General features: G+C 35.5%; 1 protein-coding gene across 1 annotated transcript; it reads right to left on the bottom strand.

Annotated features, from left to right (window-relative positions):
• Positions 1 to 389: 389 nt before the first annotated feature.
• Positions 390 to 26,219, bottom strand: LOC128015834 (caM kinase-like vesicle-associated protein). The gene is made up of 11 exons (XM_052600022.1): positions 26,017 to 26,219; positions 7,148 to 7,255; positions 6,774 to 6,905; positions 6,507 to 6,581; positions 5,793 to 5,931; positions 5,402 to 5,522; positions 4,885 to 4,960; positions 3,578 to 3,714; positions 3,401 to 3,479; positions 3,225 to 3,312; positions 390 to 2,773 (listed from the first exon to the last, which is right to left on the bottom strand). The coding sequence occupies exons 2-11, from the start codon at positions 7,240 to 7,242 to the stop codon at positions 2,591 to 2,593; spliced, it is 1,125 nt and encodes a 374-aa protein (XP_052455982.1). The 5' UTR covers positions 7,243 to 7,255; positions 26,017 to 26,219; the 3' UTR covers positions 390 to 2,590.

Raw genomic sequence — 26,219 nt, 5'->3', positions numbered from 1 at the left:
TTACTGGAGTTGTAGTTTTAAGACTCGGTAAAAAAAAAAAAAAAAAAAAAAAAAAAAAAAATATATATATATATATATATATATATATATATAGCCATATTAAAGGATTACATGCCAAATGTAATTAGAATCTGTCCGTCAAAAAAAAAAATGTATAGACATTATAAATTGTATACATTGTAGACTATACATTATAAATTAAAGCATTATACATTTAATTGGATATTTATTGCAGCTATAATTATTTAATCCATTACACATTCACTATGTATATGTATACTCAATTAGCAATTGCAGTGAATCAGGGGACAATAGGTAATGGACTTCGTGCAAAATGTTCTATTTAAATTTAGTACTAGACCAGAAATAAGAACCACAATGGAAACATACACTGTCCAAAAACATTTATTCTGCATATCGAGTAACAAAATACAGAAGCCACAAACAGTGACAAAGACATTAGGCTGATCTGATACATGAAAATGATGAATCACACATTTTACTCTGAACATTTTTCTGCTCTGTCTTCTGTGAAAACTTTTCTCAGAAAATATATTTCAGTGTTTACAGAGCCTACAGTCAGTGCGTCATAAAGAGGAGAAAATTCTGGTTTTCAGTAGAGGTCAAACTAATGCACACAGAGTATGGTGACCAAACGTGCCATTTTCTCAGGACACGTTCTGGCCAGGATTTCTAGATTGCCTAAAATATCCAGGTTTTGCCTTTGGTTTCCTGTTTTCACACTTAATGAAAGTAATGATCGTTTGACCAGTAACATGCAGACATTGTGTGTAATCGACCAATCGTAGTGCATGAGAAGGTGGGCTCTACAGAGAATGGTCAAAGCGATGCACATATGTGTACATTTTAGTGTTCGACTTGAAGCAGCAAAAGTACATCAAAGTATTTTGCCATACAACAATTGGTCTGCACAGTGCAAACAAAGCCAAAAACGGGATATTTTAGGTAATATAGAATTCCTGGCCAGAATTTGTCCTGGGAAAATGGTTGTCACCCTAAGACAGAGGTCAATCAAAATGTATGTCTGATCCTTTTACATTACTGAGACACTCCAGGAGATAGTACTAACAGAGAAAACTCAGTGAAGCTATGTACAATGGGGAGAATATTCAGCTAATACTTAAAAATTAATATGAGATCATGCTAAAGACAATCAATTAAAACAACAATAAACAAATAAATATGCCATAATGGACATGAACTACAGCAGGATTTGCAGATTAAAGACATTTTGATTCATCTCTCTCCACATGGACAGTAAAAATTAGGTCTAGATTTTTGGCTAAATACAATAACTGAACATAATATACAGCTATGAGAGGAGTACACAAACAACCATCAAGAGCAAATTGCTTGGCTACCTGTATGAAATATGGCAGGAACACCTTATCATCTGTAGAGCAGTTTCACAGTATTACAGCAATATTCATATTGCTTTGTTTGTACTGCACATTTACAGAACGTTCTGGCAACCTGTAGGCCTCAATGTATCAGACTCAATGAAACCAGTTCTATTCTATATAAAATGCAGTACTCTATAGAATACGGATATAAGGGCATACTGAATAAAAAGAGCTACATAATTTCTGTAAAGATTGTACAGCAAAATAAATATGATTCAGCAGTACAGAAACACCAAGTAATTTTATACTGATAGTATTGACAAAAACAATGACATGACCATGAAGGAAATACAACAGCAGTTTTAGTTGCTGGTTTGCTAATATTATGCGATGAAATATTGATATGAATTGTAATACCGCAGCTGGGCTCTTCTGGATCAAACAAACATTTGGATAAAGGTCTGTATTAAAATTTATATATGTTATATATGTTTTTATACAGACACACAATATTCTGCTGCTTTAATTTTGTTTGTGTTTAGGTGAATTATCTTCTTTAAAGGCTCTAAAATTAATCTTTTCAGGCTACATTTTTGTTTAAATGGTCATTTGCTATTTGCAATGTTGAAAAAAACAACAAATGTCTAGAAAATATCCGTTTTCCACTTGTAAATTTCAGGTATGTAATAAATACAACTGAAAATAATTTAACTGCATAAACTTTTAATTAAACTTTTTTTTTTAAGTAAATATAAGAACTAAATAAACTTCACACAGGTACTGGATATTATTTTGTATAATACCATTAAAAAGATGGTAGCAATGTTTTGAAGAGGAAGTTTTGAATTTGTTTGAATTAACAATGGAAATTAAAACACATATTATTATTTAAGAAGTAACAAACTATATTTCTTTGATAAAGCTATTTAAGAAAATACAGATGGACTACTATGGGACTAGGATTTAAATTTTAAAGTCTTCCTAGATAACAGCATTTTGCACAAATGAAAATGTAAAATGGAGATCAAGCTTTTAAGCACAATTGAACTTTAATTAAACAATTGAACTGAATTTATATGTCGTGTGTGGGTGCTGTTCTATTTTCCACTATATTTGTCTGAATGTAATCAGCCATTCTATTCCTCCCTAGTCTCCCCACTACTCTGCTGGGATGTTAACATCTCTCCATTACACCGCATTGGAGTCGAGGACTCCTGTGTCTGGGCCTAGGGGTGATCCTGGCCAACCAGGGTGGTGCAGGCAGGCACTGGTGTGGCAGCCAGGGGAACAGGGGTGCTGCTGGGGGTAACAGGTCCTCCTGAGGCTCCCATTGCAGGACTAGAGGCTCCAGAGTCACTCTGATCTGGAGCCCTGAGTCTCTTCATCATGGTGGTAACACGAACAGCTTTCTGCATAATTTAAAAAATATATATATATAAATATTATATATATATATATATATATATATATATATATATATATATATATATATATATATATATATATATATATATATATATATATATATATATATATTATAATAATGTTTTGATACAAAACGTTTAACTCAAAACAGTCATTTAAAAGAGTAATAAATTAATAAATTTCAGTACATAAACTTATTGAAATAACAGTAATGTTCTGAAATATTAATACAGTTCAAAATAACTTATATATTAATATATATTTAAAATTTTTATTTATTCATATGATGTCAAAGCTGGATTTCCATTAGCCATTCATAGGCTTCAGTGTCAATTAATCCTTCAGAAATCATTCTAATATGCTGATTTGGTGCTCGAGTAATATTACTCTGAACAACAGAAAGTTCAAAAGAACAGTATTTATTTGAAACCTTACCTTCCATTTAGCTTTAGCAAAGTTTTTCTCGATCTGAGCACAAACACCATCTTTGATGTTCTTGTCTGAGGCAGCATTTCCAGATATCCTAAAAAAATTACAGCAGTTATTTTTTTTATTAAATGGCATATAAATGGTTATAAAATGCTGATTCTGCACTAACAAAGGCTCCTTACCACTCATGATTGATGGCTTCCTGTGCGGTCACTCTTTGGTCCTGGTCTATCTCCATTAAACATGCAACTAGGCTTTTTGCTGCAAAGCAGATATTTAAGGTTGAGTCTGTGTTTTGATCAGATCAGAGTGCCACAGATCCAACCCGCACCTACAGTGTAGTGAGTTGTGTATTGTACCTGAGTCAGAGATGTCGTCCCAATAGGGTGAGTCAAACTCGTAGTCTCCAGACAGAATTTTCCGGAATAGGTTCTTATCATGATTGTCATAATCGTCATCTTCTGTCTCATCATAAAAAGGTGGGTTTCCTGACAGTCTGTTGAAAATTATGAAGTAAAAATGAAAGTACGTGGCCATGTATGGGGACCCATACTCTGAATTTGTGCTCTGCATTTCTCCCATCCAAGTGTACACACACAGCAGTGAGTAGAACACACAAACACACTGTAAACACACATATGACCAGAACCTTAAAGGGTTAGTTCATTCAAAAATGAAAATTATGTCATATATAACTCACCCTCATGTTGTTCCAAACCCATAAAACCTCCGTTCATCTTCTGAACACAGTTTAAGATACTTTAGATTTAGTCCGAGAGCTTTCTGTCCCTCCATTGAAGCTGTGTGTACACTATACTGTCCATGTCCAAAAAGGTAATAAAAATATCATCAAAGTAGTCCATGTGACATCAGAGGGTCAGTTAGAATTTGTTGAAGCATTGAAAATACATTTTGGTCCAAAATGTTGACGTATGACACTGCTGACGTGTTTTCTGGTGCACCCAATAACAAAGATCACATCAGCAGCATCGTACGTCAACAGTCACAGCAGTCGCACTCACAACAGACCCGGAAGAGAAGACAATGCTGAATAAATTCGTAATTTTTGTTATCTTTGGACCATAATGTATTTCCGATGCTTCAACAAATTTTAACTGACCCTCTGATGTCACATGGACTACTTTGATTATGTTTTTCTTACCTTTCTGGACATGGACAGTATACCATACACACAGTTTCAAGGGAGGGACTCAGAGCTCTCGGACTAAATCTAAAATATCTTAAACAGTGTTCCGAAGATCAACGGAGGTCTTATAGGTTTGGAACGACATGAGGGTGAGTTATTAATGACATAATTTTCATTTTTGGATGGACTAACCCTTTAAAATTTCCAAGGACAAGGGGTTAATTATGACAACAATACCATATGAACAACATTTGATTGTTGTGGAGAGGTTAAGGAGAGAAACAGTTACAGGAGATACTGTGCACTTACAGAGTGGTAATGATGAGCTACCAAGCAATGTGACTACAGGAAATGGAAAGTATGCCAATGACCTAATGGATGGGTCAGGCAAGTGACTCCAATACAGACATCTATGGAGACTACTAATAAAGATCTGGTTCAAGAGCACAATGAAATGAATACGTTGGACCATCTTACACAATGAATGAAATGTGTAAAAAAAACGACACATGAACTCACAGGATGTACATGATCACCCCGATGGCCCAGCAGTCCACCGGTCTGCCATATCTCTGTCTGCCAACCACCTCTGGAGCTATAAGAGAAAATGACAAATATGTAATATAATACAGTGCAAAACACTATATTATATTATAGTGTTCTTGGACATGTCGTTTTTGTATTCATGTTAGTTTAATACATTTTTGCAAAACATGTCAAATGGTGTGACCATCAATTAAAAAGTTAATTAACTATTTTCCTTAAACCAAACCAAATGCATATCAATCATTATTTCACAAATATTTTACACATTTTTGATAGTAAAAATCACAAATGATGTGTACCAAATTCATTGGCTATATTATTATTTATACGTTGTTACTTTTAAGTAACTTAAATACATTCGTTTTTCATTATTAAGTTAAATATATTTTAATCATATCCATATATATTTATATGATTAATCCTAATTCACAAGGATTCATAATTCCCATAGGGTGCAGTTACTTCTGAAAGCTTTGACACTTTTTCTTACCAAGGTACTCTGGTGTGCCACATGGCTCTTTGATAAGACCATTTTCCAGTTTGGCCAGGTGAAAATCGCTGATTACAATTTTGGAGTTCTTCAGACGGTTGTAGTAGACCAGATTTTCCAGCTGACGGGGTGAGAAGATATAATAGTGCAATCAATTAAAAAAACTTTACCTTGCATCTTGACTTTAAAACAATCAGAAATGTTCAGGATTGTGTTAAAAAAAACAAGAGATGCAAGACATGCCAATTATAATAGAATAATTTTCCTTATGGCATGAAATAACCCTTTAAGGTGTCTAATTAACCTCTGTCTCCTGAAAATAGAGTGTAAGACTGCCTTCTGGTGCATTACCATGTGGTGACCATTAGATGGTAGTAAAGGCCCAAGTCACCTTTAGGTTTCTGTGAACAATCTGAAGAGAATGCAGGTAAGCCACAGCCTCAAGCACCTGCCGGATCACATTGCTGGTGTCACGTTCTGAGTAGTAGCCCTGGTCTAAGATCCAGTCGAACACTTCCCTTCCTGTGGCTCTGAAGTAAAAAAAAAATAAAAATAAAAATGGTCAAACCAAATATTCATGTGAGAATCAAGCTTGTCCTTGTAACATGATGATTTTAGAAAGATGTCTTTTGACTTTATAGAAAAAGTGATCAAGATACAAACTGAAGCAAATGCATATTTATGTAAAGATATCATAAACATTTTGTCAACATTTAAACAATCTGCAGCTTGAAAACCCTAGTCCCCACTGAATTATTTTTTTATGTTTTTACTTATTCTGATTCTGTTCACTTAATTTACACAATAGTAACAGGATAAAGGTACAAGAGAATGAAAAAAAAAAGTTGTCCCAACTACACCAATCTCAAATAAATAAATAAATAAATACATTTTAATATAGGGAAAATAGTATATTCTATATTCCACATCCCTATCCATCTTGAGAAAAAAAAGAACAACGTGAGCATGACTAAATAATAACAGAATTTTTCATTTCGCCTCAGTTATGCTTTTAAAATCTAAATGTAACGAAAACAAAAAGTATCCAATCACACTCTTGAACTTTCTTATTCATTCTCACACACAAAAATCTGAAAGAACGTACAGCTCCAGAAAGAGGAAGTACTCTTTTCTCGTCTCAAAGACATCTACCAGCTGGAGGATGTTATGATGCTTCACCCTGCGGGGAGAGACAGAGAGAAAGCAAGAGAGAAACTGTGACACTGTGAAAGGAAATAAAATAATTTGCATGATAAAGAGTTGACTGCATTCTGCCACTCGTGTTAAACCAATTTCAACACTAAGCACCATCTGCAAGCACCTTTCTTCACTAAAATGTGGATCATATAAATAGCATGCATGTAAAACGTACATTTTCAGGATGAGGATCTCGTTTTTAGCTGCTTTCCGTACTTTTCTTCCATCTTTCTTCAGGAACTTTTTACAGGTGTACATTTTCAGTGTGTTCTTATCCTTTGCCCTGAAGATTTCACAAAACTCCTCCCTGTTATCGAAGACAATAAAAACACATATACAGTGCTGTTGAGTCAACACTGAAAATCTGGGATTCAGAATCTAGAGTAATAAATTTTATTATTATTTTTTGGGTAAATGAGAAATTTGTAACAAAAAAAAAACTATATTAAATTTGGAAAAGTGTTAAACAGGAGAATGTTTCACAAACGTATAGTTGGAACAAAGATTACAATAAACAAGAGGTAGACAAAACCATAGATTTGTACTCACGATTTCACTACCTGTCCCAGGTCATACTTATCAGTGACCTCTGAAGGACTGTTGTAGTCCTTCTTCTCCCCCAGAGTTAAACAGCCAAATGGCATGGCTGCTCCTGCCCTGGAAAACAAACACAACAAGTTATTTAATGGCATGTTACAGACATGCATGATTTGGACATCTCAAACCATGCCATTTATTGAGGAGAGGGGTGTTTTTAATTCTCTAAGCAACTGAACTTAGGATTTGCGTTCGGTTGCTGACAGATATATTAAAGGAGGTAGCATATAATGTAGAGACACAGATCAACACTGCATGAGTCTAATCATCCTGTAGCCCACATGTTCGACATTACCAAGCAAATTACCAGCCTCTCAAAGAACAATATCATTGATGGCTAGAGAATTTTTTGTCTTCTATCCACTCTTTAAGTGCACATTTTAACTGTGGATATTTTGAAAAGCCACTGATGTGCGTGTTTATGATGGTGTGGATTTAATCAATTATGAAGAGCTTTTACTGTGAAGCCTCCATATTCATTCACTCCATATTCATTCACTGACAATTAAAAAATGCACACAGTTGTTTCGTTCTTTCTTCTATTGAGCTGCGAGTGCGCTCTGCGACCTTGTGCTTTTCTCACTAAGTCAGAACTCAAAGAGGAGGAATAAATTCTCATTTATCTGAGAGCGAGAAAAAGTGAACGAAAAGGGGGGGGGGGGGGGGTTGGCAGACAGCACTCTCATAATCACACATGAGTAATGCCTACAATTTATTCCGAAAGTGACAATTTCCACTTGTGACAGGAAGTAGCTCTAAACAAATTCAGATTCTTTGAACATACAGTAATCATGCTTATTTCTGACAGATAAGGTTTGAGCTCAAGCAAAAAATAAATAAATAAAAAGACGACAGGGATATCAGATAGATTAATCACATTCTTCTTAAATTAATTGCATTAGGGTATCAAATAATAAGAGTGACGTTGGATCCTATCAAAATAAAACATTTCAAGGGATAGTTTGACCAAAACACACACACACACACACACACACACACACACACACACACACACACACATATACAGTATATATATATATATATATATATATATATATATATATATATATATATATATATATATATATATATATATACACATTTTGTGTTAGTACTTGATTTAATGTGAACTTATTTTGGAGGATTCCAAGGCTGGCATTCCTTTGGTAATAAACTGGTAATAAAAATGTAACATTAAAATTGACGATAAAACTAATGAAACAAACAAAGATGAACAAAGTGTTCAAACCTAAATGCACTACACGCAGAGCTCAAAAGCCCACAGACCTCTAAATTCCCCTTATGCAGCATGTCATGTGATACTCCATAAGTTAAATTTTCTCAGAAGAGCCTATAAACTTCTCAGAACTGTTGCCAATTCTTCTAAAAATGTAACTTTACTGTTTTGAGAGCTGGGAGGACAGCCATTATCCATCTCAGTATTACACACTGAAACAAACAACAAAAAGGCCTCACACAAACAAGCAATTACACATCAGGCTGGCAGTACAATTACACCGCTAATCGGGTCTGACCCAATAATTTGCCAAACGCCATGACAGTCCTCAATCACACTGAAGCTCGACCGGATAATGTGACGGGAATTTTGTCTCTAAACGCTTCAGGCTTTCAGCTTGAACAAAGAATCAAGACAAAAACCAGCACAACAGTTCACATGCACTGCACGCCTCTGAACTCTGCCAGGCTTGAACTTACTCTGAAACCCTTTGTTTGATGTTATAGTACAAAAAAAACATCCTATGTTCTATTCTCCACTCTCCCATAATAGTCCAGAAAAGGCAGGAGGGCAGACTGAAGCATCATTACCACCCAGTGCCAGAGTATCGACCAAAAAAGGCCATTCCTGATATCCACAGTAAAGGAGGCATTACATAAATTACAGGCTGAGCGAGAGGCTGTTTGCTTTGCCCATCACAGGAGCACCAAGGTCTCTAATTAATCTCCCCTTGGCCTCTATGATTGCAGGAGACATTGGCTTTGCAAGGCCAATACATGCACGCTAATGAGGGGAGAGGAGCACTTTAAAGACAGTTGGGTGAAAAGAGATATTTAAAAAACTAAATTGGGAATTATTTATTTAGTGTGTATGCTACCATTTTGCATAAGCGGTTTTGATTAACTGTGTTGACTAGCTCTATTTGCCTGTGGCATGCTTTTAATTTTTTATTTATTTCACTTTGTTAGTATGCATTTTCTGTAACCAGGTATACCATGTTTCATCTAAAAATAACTATAGACCTTAGGGTAGTGGCATTGAATATTTGCCATGAATATAAACAGGTCTTCAAGGGATGTGCAATGCGTTTAATGGATTATACTGTTGTTTAACAACATACCAATTATTCATCTGCCAAAATATCTTTCTGGAAAGAAAAAAATGCTTTCAGCAGGCATAAATTCTATAAAACAGTTTTGAAAGTTGTGAGTTGGTGAAGATTAAGTTATTTAGGACCTTTATACAATTTGTGCCATTGTAAAGACTGTTAATTTGTCCCTTACAGCCTCGTTTTCATTGCTGTGCTTATAAACACTACTTCATATTATATGGAGTTGATGCACTAAACATTATTTGAAAAATGCTTTTGACCACAGTGTTGACCACATTTGCTGCAAATAAGCAGTGAGGGCTATGTCTAATGATAGGGAGAAGAGAGTGCTCAGTGAATGCACAGGATGGTTATTGTGGAGGAACAAAACATTAAAAAAAGGGTTACAATCAGGCAAAAGGTAGGACAATCTCCAGTAAATATTGGAGCAGTTTTCCAACGGTGGAGAAAACTCAAGGAGAGGGAAGGACTGGAATTGGACGCCGAGTTTGATCTGTTTCTTGATTGGTGAGTAACATTGATTGTCTTTGTTTCACACAACTAATGTGTGTTGGCTTTTGCTTGAATATGTTGCGGCATGCAGGCATTGCAGACTCTGCCATTGTCGCTGCCAGGGTTGTCTACATACATGTAGGGCGGGGTTATCAAAATAGGAGAGAGGTCCTGTTGGGGTATGGGCGTGTATGTTTTGGTGCTTTCAAATATCAACATTGTTTGGTAAGACTAACTTAGTGCACCTTTCAGAGATACATATAAACCCTGCATCCCTAAATCAATATTTCGAATCTAATTCCAATATTTCACATATAGTGAATAGCGAGCTTTGCATTGTCTGGTACAGTATTTTCTCATCTTCAGCAGTTTTTATCTGGCCTCTGCTAATGTCCTGTTTCTACACAAATTACATTTTGGGAAATGATTGCAATGAATTTTGTGTGCAAAATAAAACAAAAAGCAGTTTGCCAATCGCAGGTTATTGAGCAAAAACTAGTTGGTTCCGATTGATGGACGATGCATCTCTAAAATTCAATATGGCATCGAATCTGACCAAGGTCTATTAATCTACAAAAGTGTACGATCAAAAGCTCAGTTACATTAATGCAGGACATTTTTGTTTGTGTGTAAACTTACCACACTGCAAAAAAGCACAGAGAGGAGTATTTATTTTATCAGAGGATGTTCTTTCATAACTCATAATTTCATTTAAATATTAACTATCTAAAGGAAAAACAAAAAGTGTATAGAGTTTGTTACGTGGCAGTGTACGGTAGTATTTTGTGTGGTTCATGGGGAAGATGTGTATTCGTGGTCTAGTTTCCCTGGAGTGTTTTTCTTTCGTTCTCTTTTGTTACTCTCACTCTAGACTCACAGGTGGAGCTGTTAAAGAGTGACCTGATTGGTTACTGGAGTGATTGGCGCTGTATTTAAGTCTGCTGCACCATGGATCTACGGCTCCCTGCTCTCATGACTTCCTTGTTTGAAAGACAGATGTGTTCTTTATGTAGCATGGTGCCCATCGTGTTTGTTAAATGATTGCTATGAGACATTTGATGTAAACCACTATCTTTTGCTAAGTTATGATTCTTTTTGTTTAATCCTGATCCTTATCTAATTGGAACATGGTAGGGAGGTGGGTGCCTTTTTAATTTATTATTTGTTTTCTCTTGGTTATGATAATTAGGGAGGGAAGCTTTTGTACTTTTTTCATTTATTTTAAGTCTAGGTTAATATCTTCAAAATGACTTAGCTCTGTTTTGTTATTTGTTTTGGCTTTCCCCCCTTTTGAAGCTTATGTTGCTCCTTATCTACTTCTGTTTAATAAATTAACTTTTTCACTTTTAAGAGTGTTTTTGGTATTTTGAAACCTTGGGTGTGAGAGCGGGGACTCCAGGGAGTCTTTTGATTGGCTCCCTGTTTATTTATTTATTTTTTTTAAATACTCTTTGAGTAGAGATTTGACCTCATTCGTAACAAGCTATAAAATTAATTTGAAAAGTGTAACTAAGATAATCTTGGAACAATTCATTTTAAAAAATCTTAGAGTTCACTGAAATCTCTGGCTGTCATTATTCTGCCTTCATGTCCTGACTTTTCTCTAGTCTTGAGGCAGGATCATGACAGACCCGTGTTTTGTGTAAAAGCACATGGCCTTGTCTTTGGGCCATGTGCTTGTGTTGTCTCGTCCCCTTGCCCCGCCCCCCTTGTTATCCTAGTCTTGTCGTGATTGCCTTATCTGTGCCACCTGTTGTGTCTTAATTAGTTCCCCTATTTAGATCCCCTAGTGTGCTCTGTCTTTTGTCGGTTCATTGTTCCTCATTGTGATTGTTCCACATTGTGATATATTGTTACTCTGTGTTGCCCTTGGAAGAAGACGTTGTGAGACCTGTTATAGTTTATTTGTAGTTAGTCGTCTTGTGTTTCGAGTCTTTGTTTATCGTGTCTTAAGTTACTTAGTGTCTACTCTAGTCAGTGTTTTCCCCCTCGTGGGTTTTGTTTTCCCCTTTTGTGTTAATAAATCTTGTCTTCCCGTCTGCTACTGAGTTCATCCCGACCCCCCCACATAACACTGGCTTTTACAATTTTAAGTCTCCATTTACTCTCCGTTTTAAACTAACTGTTGTGTAGGGAAAAACAACTGAGATATTAAGAGATTTCATTTGTAAGGTTTCTTTATTTTCCCAGAAAGGGTCTCATCACATCTAAGTTGCATGCAAAAATGCAATCATCACAAGTAATAAAACAGAATCCGTTAGGTATGACAATAAAGATATGAAAGAATAATTTGGACCATATTCTCTCAGTGGCAGCTGCACTTTTTCTTTTCCAGCAGAAGTCAGGAAAAGGCCAGAAATGAGGACACCAAGGAAATCTTTTCCCCTTGTTAAGCAAATTTCTGTTGAACAAATTTGTAAATTTTTTTTTTTTTTTTTAGCCATTTAGCTTTTACACGCTCATCTAAATCTTCTGAGGATTAGGGGGTCATCTGTGCCTATCTGGGCTTTAGAAAGCAAAAGACAAAATATAACCCCTTTACCTTTATTCTGATAAATTACGCAATCCAGCTTCAGTAATTGTGTGCATTCATGTGTCTCTTCACTGTGGAATCTGTCTGTGCTCTGTAACGCTGAACATTCAGTTTGAAGCCTTAGGCATTGTTTGGCTCTCTCTCTGCATAGCTGCCAGTCATGTCTACATTTGTGGTCACTCAGCTTTTACTATAAGGCATTCTGCAAAGCCATAAAGTGTACATAAGTAAGGCAGCCAACTGAGCTTAACATCAAATAAGATTTTGGAAGTGTTACAAGAGGACCAGCATTGTTTGAAACAAATAATGATTTTTTTTTTTTATTCAATCGTGAGAGGTCATCAGTTTGCCAGGACTGTTTAACTGTATTATTGTTTTACCAGTGAGTTGGAAGCACTTATCAAAAAGATAAAACACAAATTACATCTGCTCTGGACAGCAATTATATTAAATAGAGATCAAATGGAGACTTTTGTCTCAGCAAATCCATTTCTCTTGAGAAAAAGACCAACATTGTTTCAAACTGTGCTCAGAATTGCCAAGACATTAAAGTTAGAATTTCTAGAAGTACATTATATTTACCTATCTAGCATTATCAAAACAAATATAACTAAGAATTAAGTCTCTTAAACTATACAAATGTAACATTTCAGCAATAAAAAATGTCCTCTGACCAGTTTAAATAATAATAATAATAATAAAAACATTAGTAAACGTGCACAAAAATAAAAATATAAGCAATAGAAGTTTAAAAACAGGCAGATTTGCCTGTAGAAAGATGTCATTGATAGACATCAATGTCTTATAACAACCTTGTTACAGCTTGTCCTGAAATTCCATTATGTATCTGTCTATATTCAGTTAACAAAGTTCCATTTGAGCGTAGACTAAATTGACCATCAAGCCTCCATCAGCCATTACAAGTGTGTTTTATTCTCCTCTTAGCTAAAAAGTATGCTCTCTTGCAGCAATCAAACAAATGAAGAAACATAGCATCAATTAGCTGTGAGTCAACAAACAGAGACAGACATATATGAAAACACATTCATATGGATGAATTTATTTTTAGAAATGGGTACTTAGTAATCTAATTGATGGTGCATCATGTTGTTGTGTCTCTCATTTGGCACAATCATAGCATCAGGCTGTTGGTTGTAAATGTACTCTGGCCATGAATGCTGAGGCTTAAAAACAAGGGAGTTGTCCTCAAACACACAACAAAAGATGATTATGCATAATCATGGACATAATAAACACTTTTCTTTTTTTACATAGGTCTCTGAAATACCTGATTCTGATTGGACAATCATGGCACCATCTCACATCTCATTTATCAATTGTAGTGAAAATGACCACTAAGCACTTCTTCTAAGGAGTTTTTCTTGTTGCTATGCTAATTGTATTTTACACTGCATTTGCCTTTTTGTCTTAGTTGAAGTTTATAAATTATATATAACAAATTTAACTCAAGTCAGTATTACATGTCCAGATATTTATTGAGTAATGATGTACAGTCAGCCCTGCATGTGCAGCCGACCATATAACACAAAACTGCAAGGTGACTAAATATGTATTAAACTTTTAATCAAGGGCACATTTGTCATGTTTATTGCCTGAGACATCCAGATGCTTTAAAAGAGATAAAACTGCAACCTAAATGCAGCTTCTGCATCTAAAAGAAAATGATTTATACACCCATTTAAATGGCCTAGAAAACTATTTTTAACTATTTTATTTTTACCCCTCTGTTTCAAGTAGTTTTAGAAATCTGTTAACTTCACTTTTTCAAATTTGGATGAAGAATTTAATATTTAAAAAAAGCCATCTAATATTAAAATTTATCTGAGAGTCAGATGTAGGCTTACTAATGCTATTGTTGTGCTTTCCAGAGTCCAATTGTTAAACTAACCCATCTTCAGGGCTTAGAAGATGACGACGACTTTTTAAGACTTTAAGCTTACAATCTTTATGAGATATTGCACTCAATTGTGGCCATACATTAGATGAATACCCCAGTGATTTACATAAATCAGGAGGAGAAATTAAATTTCATAAACCCTAAATGACCCCTGGCTATACTATACATTAAGTGCACAGAACTCATTCACAGGAATGTTAGTATTTTCTTTTTTTTTTGTCCATTTCTGAAAGTTTGTCAAAAAAGTGTAATACATACAAAATTTGAACTGTTAAAAAAAAAAAAAAAAAAAAAAAAGGAAAAATAGCCTCTCTTTAAAAAGTCAAAGCAAGGTTTTAGTTAATGTCTTTGATCTGTCACTCCTCCACAATTAACCATCGGTCCAGTGAGATGAAAAATTTACTTCCAAGAAAATGAGTTATTCCACTTATTCGTTTTCATGTATTACTTTTTCTATGAAGACTTTTAATTCTCAAAGTGAACCTGCTAAAAATGCAGCTTTATCTCTGCCTTGAGACATCTGTGTTTCTGAGCAAATTTTTGATTTGTGATTCAAAGTAAACATAAAAAAAAAATATCCCATATAATAATTATATTTTTATTAACTTCTACACCAAAAACCCAGAAACAGCTGAAATTGACAGCTGGTGACCATGCAGTTTCATCTAATGGACAGTAGCTTTGAGATTTCAATAATAAAATCTCCTCACGTTTCAAAGAAGAAAAAGTATTAAGCAACCTGAAAGTGAGTAAATTATGCTTAAAGCAAATATTTTAAGGAAGATGTGACTCAACTGAAGTGACCAAATTTTAAATATGAATATATTTTCTGCCAAGTATATCGATAGCATAACTAGAGATGCACTGACTGCAATTTTCTTGGCAGACTCCGATTTTTTTGTAAGTGTGCCCTGCCCACATACAGATTTTTGCTGACTCTAATTTTTTTTAAAATTGACAGCATATACAAACAAAAATCTATGCAAATTTTGATGCAACTTTTTATTTTGTATTTGTTTTTTGCATAATAAAATTAATTACAATTCCCCCAATCTGGACTAAGTTAAAGATGATCCCTCATTTAAACAAATCCCAAAATAAAGTGCTCTGTGACTGGAAAGACGTAGAAATCAGCTGCTGTTTACAACAAAACAGATGTAATTTCCCACTATGCTCATATTTGGTCTATTTCCGATATTATGGGGTAATAATCTGGCAGGGGGTAAGAAATGGGCACAATTCTGGTCCCTGGCCAGTTGACTGGTGCATCTCTAAACATAACCTAAAGTAATTATCAAACAAAATAACATTCTTCATGGAAGACACTTTTAAAATCAAAGGGACACAAGCTCCTCTGAACAGAATTTCTAATAACCTGCAAAAAACATCTCATATTTTACGTTCAACTATTAAATAATGCAACACACCACATTTTTTGAGATAGAAGTCTGTAGAAGGCCATCACAGGCCTAACAGACAGCAGGATTTATAGGTCTCTTCAAAGGGTGAATCTTATCAAGCTGTGTTGAAACAGTTGTTGCCAGATGGCTTAGTACAGCACCAAGACGCACACATAAGGAGAGTTCTGACACAAATGATAACGCTGGAAATCATTATACAAAAAATAAAGACATTTTATCCACATTAAAATGCAAAAATGTACTTTTGTAGTGTAAATATGGAGTGTGCATGAAAACATTCCTGAGACGCAATGGACAACATAAAAGAGCACAATACATGCTTCAAAGAGGGCAGTGCATTTTATCTTACCCGTCTAATACCTCCACAACACCACAAGCAGCTGCAGTCAGAACCTTCCCAAAAAGACTTGCGTTGTGTCTCTGAGGAATGGCTAATTGGAGGAATTATGTGCGTATTAAGAACCCTAGATTCGCTTCACACCCAGTCGGTTAATCTGTCCATTCTGTTCCTTATGTTGTTTGTTGCCTTGGTTACAATCATACATAAATGCAGTGGTACAGTATAATGCGGCTGCTTCAGAGTAAAGCCAGCAGTAGTTGGGCTGGTGGATTCAAGAGGAGGGGAGCTGATCATTGCGCAGCACTGCACAATGCAAGTGAACACTTCGACATTTAAGGACTCATGTAAATCTCTCTCTAAAGTGTTCCGGGAATATGAACAAAACTTTCATTATCCAAATTCCAGACTTTTGAGATTGTATGAGAAATCCCTCTGTACTGATCTGCAGTGCAAATCAAATTGCAGCTTCTACGTTTTGTCAAAACTGAGTTATTATGACAGAAATCAAGTTTCTTTGATTATGACGTGTCTTGCGAAAGAAGGGTTTCGCTCAGCTGTGCTCATATTTACAGCCATTTTCTTCAGTTTTAGTGTTGGCATAGTTTTTGAATATTGCATTTGTCAGTGTAAAGCCTAAATGAATGAATGAATGAATGAATGCTTATTAATCAGGAATTGCCTCATCAGTAGTAAAATAAAGATATTTGATTTTTTAGAAAGTTCTATGCATCACATAATTTTCAGAAAATGTTCGTCACAGACATGAGAGAAATGAGATATGCCATGGCACTGAACAAAGAGAACTGCTCAGTTAACTTCATTTCCTGGCTGTTCTGGGCATGCTTCCACCGAAAAACATTGAGGGTGGATCACTTAACAACAAGCACCCGCCTCATGATAACACAGTTTCCCAGGCAACAACAAAAAAAAAAAAAAAGGAGGGAAAAGCAATAGCTTCTGGATTCCAAGAGACTATAAAAGCAAAGATGTTGCTCTATTTTATTTATTTTACTTTTCAAGTATTAGCTTGTAGTGAAAAAACCAAAACAACATTTCTCAAGAGAAGTCTCACATTTTCTAGCTCTTACTTGGAAGTCTTACATCAGGATGTTCTCTTTCTGAGTTAGAGCTAGTTTTGGGAATCGGTGATGGGTATGTTAGCAGCAAGCAATAACTCCTGCTGGTAATATAATAAAAGATATTCCCTTCAAGCTTTCCACATTACAACACTGGGCTTCCGTATTCTCACTACTAAACCAAACCCTTGTTTTCAAGCAGCTATAAATCTGAATCCAAAACACAATAAGACACAATTGAAGCCATAATCCTAATTAAAAACAAATATCAGACCTGGTTTACAAAGATAGAGAATCAATTTTCTCGACTGGATGAAGACCACAACACTACATAAAAAAAAGAAAGATATTATGATAAATTAAATCCTACTGAACATCTAATTAAATTGCACTCAAGCTAATATTAATACTAAAAATAAATGGACTTTCAAAGAACTCTTATCTACTGTTACTGGAAGTATTACGCAGCTGTTGTGCTTTCATGTCCCTAGAACTTGTGAAGCTAATGACTCAAATCCACTAACCAGAGTCCGGCTCCATTATACCTGCATGGACTAATGCATCCCCAGATGATGATGGACATGTTGACTATGTTAAATAAGTGGGTGGGTGAAATATTAAATAAAATCTTCATTTTACATTCCCCTTCATATCTGACATCAGACAGACCGTATCTCTCTGAAGCAGAGTTATACTGTGAAATAAAAGTTACTGTATTTGCTATATAGTTTTTTTATTTCATACAAAATATTATGTAAATGTAAAACTGACAGTCCAACATTTAATGTTTAAGTTTAAACAAACTTGCACCAGTTAACTGCATGTCATATTCATGTTAAATAAAGTTATCAGTTTCTAAATAAGTGTCTTTTCTGTCAGGATACAGGACAGACTGAGACACTCCAGGGGCATCAATCTAGGTCATGAGGGCATGTGTCACGTTTGATGCTTTTATTAAACAAGGCCCGTCATAAAACTCAAGACACTGTAGATACAGTCCTATTATTTGTCTTCTGTAATTTTTACTCCAATCTCTCTCTATTTGCCTCTCTGCTTCTCTCATTCACACACAACCACAGCCATAGTGATACTCGTCCTCTTATTTTATATGCTCAGAAGCAACTCCAGGGAATTTTGTGTCAACTGGATGTTTCTATTTAGATCGAAATAAAAAAGACAAGATCTCGTAATGTCAACCACATGCAGGCAGCATCTCAGTAACGTTTTTGCCATGATGAAAGTTGTCTCTCCCAGCTACTGCAATAGTGTTAAGCACTTACTTATACATATATCCATATATATTATAAATAAATAAATGTGTATATATATATATATATATATATATATATATATATATATATATATATATATATATATATATATATATATATATAATGTCTCAACAGAAATCGAGACTCATCAGACCAGGCAACATTTTTCCACTCTTCAACTGTCCAATTTTGGTGAGCTTGTGCAAACTGTAGCTTTTTCCTATTTGTAGTGGAGATGAGTGGTTCCCAATGGGGTTTTCTGCTGTTGTAGCCCATCCGCCTCAAGATTGTGCGTGTTGTGGCTTCACAAATGCTTTGCTGCATACCTCGGTTGTAACGAGTGGTTATTTCAGTCAAAGTTGCTCTTCTATCAGCTTGAATCAGTCGGCCCATTCTCCTCTGACCTCTAGCATCAACAAGACATTTTCACCCACAGGACTGCTGCATACTGGATGTTTTTCCCTTTTCACACCATTCTTTGTAAACCCTAGAAATGGTTGCGTGTGAAAATCCCAGTAACTGAGCAGATTGTGAAATACTCAGACCGACCCGTCTGGCACCAACAACCATGCCACGCTCAAAATTGCTTAAATCAGCTTTCTTTCCCATTCAGTTTGGAGCTCAGGAGAATGTCTCGACCAGGACCACACCCCTAAATACATTGAAGCAACTGTAACATATAACAACAACAACAACAACAACAACAACATAAGCAACATATTTTTCTTAAATAATATGTTATGTCTATATATATATATATATATATATATATATATATATATATATATATATATATATATATATTTATATATATATATATATATATACACACACATACACACACACACACACACGCGCGCACACACACGAACAGGTGCATCTCAATAAATTAGAATGTTATGGAAAAAACTTAATTTATTTCAGTAATTCAACTCAAATTGTGAAACTCCTGTATGAAATAAATTCAATGCACATAGACCTTGTAAAAAGGCTACAGCTCAACAATTATTTTTCTGTTTTCCACAAAATTGCACATGAATATACATACTGAAAATGTGTGAGTTTTATGTTTTTGGAGAAAAAAAAGCCTCTTCTGCTTCAGAAACCATTCTAATATGCTGATTTTGTGCTTCAGAAAAATTTCTTAATATTATAAATAGATTTTTGTGAAAGGATTTTTTTTCAGGATTCTTTATTGAATACCACTGAATAGCATTCAGGGTTCTTCGAGGAACAGCATTTATTTGAATTAGAAATCTGTTATAAAATTATAAATGTCTTTCTTGTCATTTTTGATTAACTCAATGCATCCATAATATTTTTTATAATATTATTATATTTATATTCTAATATTTATATTATAGTATTTCATATATATAAACTTTCTCAGAAATAGCCAAAACTGTGACACTAATATTTCCGCAATAGTCACTTGAATAGTGGAAAAGAGCTAATTGAAAGGACCTCTTAGCAGCTAACCACTGGATTAAAATTGGTTTGGTTATATTTTTATAAGTACGGTAGCCTCCATCTGAACCACACCTGATCAACAGGTTGTTGAGTAATAATAGAAAGATCTGGCTAGATCTGACACCTCCAACTACTGCAGCCAGTGGTCAGCCATCACAGAAGTGCATTGTTTTGATTTAGTTTTAGGAAATCTGCAGTGGGGGAGACGGGGGTGGTGCTCTTGTTAATCACCTCTGGTGCAGTGCTGGTGTTGGCTGTGGGTGGAGGTGGGCCAGGTGTTATGTTATATAAAGGGATGATGGGCCCTGCTAACAGCTCTGGAGAACAGCATGGGGTTTTGAACAGAGGTGGTGGGTGGTGTTTTAGCCCGTAGGTTGAATTCACACATACTGTACATACTGTAGAGACACTGACACAAACACAGTGTCTGAGCTTCTTTGTGCTCGTCTTCTATGGGAGCCCTAGAGAGCATGGTCAGTTCTGTTATATTTTGTCCTGATGCCATAGCATCATCAACAACTGTAAAAAAGTAGATGGACTCCTTTAAACACAATGGGATGTTAAATAAAACTAAATTAAGAGGTGGACACACATTACAAACTGGCCAAATCTGAATTTTTTTTTCTCTTTCATGAGTAAAAAATAACATAGAATGCAAAAACTAGACAACAAAATGTGTTGTTATAAACTAGCACAACAATCATTGACTGTTACATAAGAAATAATGGCCTCTCAAACAATACTGTGACCACTAAATTACAGGTTGAGAGCATTTAAAGGAAAACCATAGGTTAAAAACAAGTTTAGCTCAATTACCACAGAACAAAAAACCTTGAAAACATAAAAATGTTGACAATTATGTACTTGAAGTCTATAGGAAAAGTGCAAAACAGTTATTATTATAATTGCAAACACGTGTTTGTGTGTGTGTGTGGTGCAGGGCTCCAGACAATAAATAAATAAAATCACTTAAAGGGTTAGTTCACCCAAAAATCAAAATTATGTCATTAATGACTCGCCCTGATGTCGTTCCAAACCCGTGAGACCTCTGTTCATCTTCGGAACACAGTTTAAGATATTTTAGATTTAGTCCGAGAGCTCTCAGTCCCTCCATTGAAACTTTGTGCATGGTATACTGTCCATGTCCAGAAATGTAAGAAAACCTTAAAAAAAAAAGATGTAACCGGATCTTCTTGAACCAGTTCACCAAATCGAACTGAATCGTTTTGCACATCGTTTATTTCTTAAGGATAATGCAGTCGCAACGAAAAAGGGTCACGATTGTGTGTTGGAACCGCATGCGGTGAGTAAAACTGCTTCAAATATCTCTGTGTTGTTAACTTAGCTATCGGCGCGTAAGCACATCAAGTAAACAACATGCGATGTTGTCATCAAACTGCACTTTCCACATGTACAGCTTAAAAAAAAAAAAAAAAAAAAAGACGACATAAAGTGGAACTTAGTCATTTTCCAAAAGCGCTAAGCAAATATATACAGTTTCAGTACATACCACATAGAGACGCCTTTGCTGATGCTGCTCTTGTTAAATTTCAGCCTCTGGATCGGTGTCACAGCTTCCAAACGCTCTCAACGCAAAAGCCTACTGGCGCTCGTGATTCTTTAGCTCCACCCACACGTCACGCCTCTAGGCGCTCGTGTTTTTCCAGAAAAAAACGGTACAGACTATCTTTCTCTTATAAATGTAATAAAATAAAGACTTTTTGGAGTTATGAAGGATGCAGTACTACTCTATAGGTACTCAAGATTAACAGGATATTGAGTGAAAACGAGCATTTCACCCCCCCTTTAAGCTGTTAACTTTTTTAATGTGGCTGACACTCCCTCGGAGTTAAAATAAAACAATCTCCCGGAATAATTCATTTACTCAAACAGTACACTGACTGAACTGCTGTGAAGAGAGAACTGAAGATGAACACTGAGCCGAGCCAGATAACGAATGAGTGATTAACTTGTTCTCGAGTCAAGAACCGTTTCTGTCAGACGCGTCTGATTCGAGAACTGAGGACCTGATGATACTGTGCATGTGTTGTGTGATTCAGCGTGAAGCAGAATGACACACAGAGTGTCTGAACCAAACATTTTTTTTTTTGGTGGATTCTGAACTGATTCCGTGCTAGTGTTATGAGCGCGGGTAAAATGAAGGCTTGAATCAAAATATATGCATTACTCCGGGATATTGGTTTGTTTGAACTCAGAGGGAGTGTCAGCCACATTAAAAAAGTTAACAGCTTGAGTAATTTGTGGATTAATGCGTAATGGAGACGCGAACCGTTTAAAACGATTCAGTTTGATTTGGTGAACTGGTTCAAGAAGATCCGGTAACATCGAATGATTCGTTCGCGAACCGGATATCAATAAACTGCAGTGTTTTGAAATATCTCACTACAGACTCGGAAGAGAAGACAATGCTGAATAAAAGTTATAGTTTTTGCTATTTTTGGACCAAAATGTATTTTTGATGTTTTAAAATGTTTATATGTTTCTAACTGACCCTCTAATGTCACATGGACTACTTTGATGATGTTTTTATTACCTTTCTGGACATGGACAGTATACCGTACACAGTTTCAATGGAGGGACTGAGAGCTCTCGGACTAAGTCTAAAATAACTTAAACTGTGTTAGAAGATAAACGGAGGTCTCACGGGTTTGGAACGACATGAGGGTGAGTTATTAATGACATAATTTAGATTTTTGTGTGAACTAACCATTTAAGAAAAATTTAAATTCAAAGAAAATCTAAATTATTTTTTAAAATGCAATGAAGGTATGACTAAGGGTTTACTTTTTTAAACACCTTAACATTTCAGTCAGTTATGTACTTATGTCTCCCCTCCAACATCAGAATTTTAATCCATCCTGTAGATGTCCTGGGAACTAAGGTTCACTTAAAGTGGGAACAAAACTTATTTTCCAACTTGAGAACTATACAGTCACAAATAATTGTTTAACATGCATATTCCGTGCCAATATCGCGTACCATAATTATGTCAGCAACACTTGACCCTTGAGTGTAGTTTGGGCTCCTCCTCAATGCATCCCATAAATGTTGTCATATGTCTTGCACACATCCAGTCTGTTTTTCTTCATTATTAACATGCAATTAGTCCAACTTCCAATTAGTCTAATATAGGAGATGTTGAATTTTATATATAGCTACTTGCATTTTTTCTTATCTACAGGTTAAGTAAAAAATATTAATATGCAATATAGTTAGTGTGACCATACAGGCCCTTTTTTATGGGTCACACCCTTGCCAGGATATCTATATTGCCTAAAATATCCAGGTTTTGGCTGTTAGCACTGTGCTGATCGATCGTTGTATGACATTATTTCACGAAAGCTATAGAGAGCAGAGCAGACGTCTCCTTATGCACGAAATAGAAGTTGTGGACGATGTTGCTTTATGCTTTTAACTTCACACATCTCTGTCATTTTCGATCTCTGCCACAACTGGAACTGACCTCCTGCCAAAATATTACACCCTTCATTCAAGTCGCTACCTGATTGCCTAATCCCAACCCCTTTCCCACACCTACTCCTAAATCTACCAATACCAGGGGGGTAATAATGTGGTGGGGGTCAGAATTGGGCAAAACACATCAACTAGGGCTGCACAATTAATCAAATTTAAACCACAAAGGGAATAAATCACGATTGAGCCGAAGCAGCGATTGTCATGCATATCTTTCAGTGCAGCAAGGTTCTGTGATCAGCAGTAAATCTCCATCCAAAGGCCAGAGGATGCTCTCGCGCGGAAAATACAAATATGCCCCGAAGAAGAAATCCAAGAAATGCAGCTGAATAAACAGAAGATTTAACTGATTTCATTGATTCAACGTGACTAATAAACACACAACTATAGCAATATTTGGTTTATCTGAGTTCTTATTATTAAAATTTTCATCATTATACAGTATATCTATAATGAAATGCTAATCGACATAGCCTTTATCACTGCTTAGAGAAATAGTGTGTCTTAATTACTCTGTTTAAGAAGCCACATCATCTCACAGATGGATTTATTTTAAACACTTAACTGATGTTATGAAGTGAATTTGGAGTTAAAACGTTATTAAATGTGGTATTTTCACTTGCTCTCAGATGGAACAGCATTCACTAAACAAAACCGTAGTTCACTGAGAAGATACGCAAACAGCTGTCATTATCGCGAATGATTTAGTCGATTTCACAATTCTAAAATTATATCGTCTGCGATTATGACCACGGTTTTGCATAGCTAGTTAGAGAACTACGGCTCTGTGTAGTAAATGCTGCTCCACCTGAAAGCAGGTGATGGAGATTTACTGCTAATCACAGAACCGGCTTTACTGACTTGCGAATGAAAATCGAGATCCCGTTCGATTAATCATGCAGCCCTACCTTCAACGCTGCTGTTCGGCAGAGATGAGGACTGCCTTTTCACTAAAACTTTGATGTGATCTCAAAACAAACAGGAAAAAATGCATTACATGCAATTTTTTAAGTCATAAAATATACATTTGAATCCAATCACATGAAAGCGTGTATCAATTCCTCAAGTTTCTATTTCTATTTGGTTACAGCACAACCAAGAAAATATACCTTGTTTATAATAGAAGACTTCATATGCAAAAGCATCTAAGTGTCGTCTGAAATTTTCATCTAAAATTACCATTTTTATCAGGCTCCTATGTTTAGGTTCAGCAATTTTTTTTACTTTTAATGAAAATGTATAGGTCCTTTTCTATGCCATTAAAGTGAAATAACAAAAAATAAAAAGCCTCAAAAAATAAAAATAATAATAATTTGCATCTGAAGTCTTCTATTAGATTTGTGGTCATGTTCAAGTAGTTTAGTAGGTAACATCTAAATGAGTGTTTCATCTACATGTTTAAAAAAAATGATCAAGCTTGACAAGACAGGGAGGGTTGTAACACCTTCCATTCTGTGTGTTCCATTTCAGACTGCATGAAAATGCATAATGGGTGCACACACATAGCTACATATATAGACATGCACTGTCTGTTATGTTTTTAGAGTTGCTGCTAGTATTTGATCTATATTATAAAAATGTTTCCTATTTGCTTACCTAAATATCATGACGACCTTATACCTTTATGATGAAGTAAGTCAGATTAAAACAAAGTAAAAGTAGAGCACAAAAAGGTCTGGTTATTTTTTTATATATATAATTAGTGTTGGAACCTACCATGTGCTAGGTTGTAACAGCAGCACTCTTTGTATCAGACTCTAATTTGGACAATTTAGGTACAAGTATTAGATTTATAAACCACTTAAATCTGATAAACATAAATTTTATAATATTATATCAATGTTTTGGTTATACAAAATAAAACAGTTGCACATGCTGAAACAAAACCCTTAAGATGTCATTAGGTGACAGCATTGGGCTGGTGGTACATGATGTCATAGACTGCAAAAAATAAAACAAAATAATTTTCATATCTAATAACCAGGTCTGTGAGCATCCATGTCATGTATGCAGCAAGGATTGACCTGTTTTAACGAATGACATGCATCGGCTGACCACTACCACACACATAATTCAAGACTGCAGTATAGCTACTGCACTTACAATTAACGTTCAAGAATTTATTGGGTTCGATGTAAACATATTTTATATACTATTTACACTTAACAGACCAAATTCACCTGACGGAAGTTCAAACATGTAAATACAATTGTAAAAGCAAGCATTACTGTGGCGCGGAACGTCTTGAAGTTGTGGAAAGAGTTTGTGCCACCCGCTATTTTTAGTTATGGTTAAGTCGCAGGTGAATTTGCTAAGGAAAGAAAAAAATAGCAACCCAGTCTGTTAAACATTACTCACACGTTCTATACGAAAGCGTTCGGTAAAGTCATTAGGGAAACACATCTACGCATTCAACGACAACAGTTGCGTGGAATTAATGTAAACACGAAGACTTACCGGATAATTTGAGCGTGTCAGAGAAATAGGCGTTGTCGACCGTTCTCGTTCGCTTTCCTTTGAGCGTCTCCTGATGTTTGAGTAAATTTGGCCAATATTCCGCGTGCCACACTCAATTTGCGCGTTCTGTTGCCGACCCAGAAAACTGCACCTCTCTCTCTCTCTCTCTCTCTCTCTCTCGCTCTCTCTCTCTCTCTCTCTCT

Source organism: Carassius gibelio, chromosome A6 (assembly GCF_023724105.1).
Source record: "Carassius gibelio isolate Cgi1373 ecotype wild population from Czech Republic chromosome A6, carGib1.2-hapl.c, whole genome shotgun sequence".
Lineage (NCBI taxonomy): Eukaryota > Metazoa > Chordata > Actinopteri > Cypriniformes > Cyprinidae > Carassius > Carassius gibelio.
This window is presented reverse-complemented; position numbering and strand designations above follow the sequence as displayed.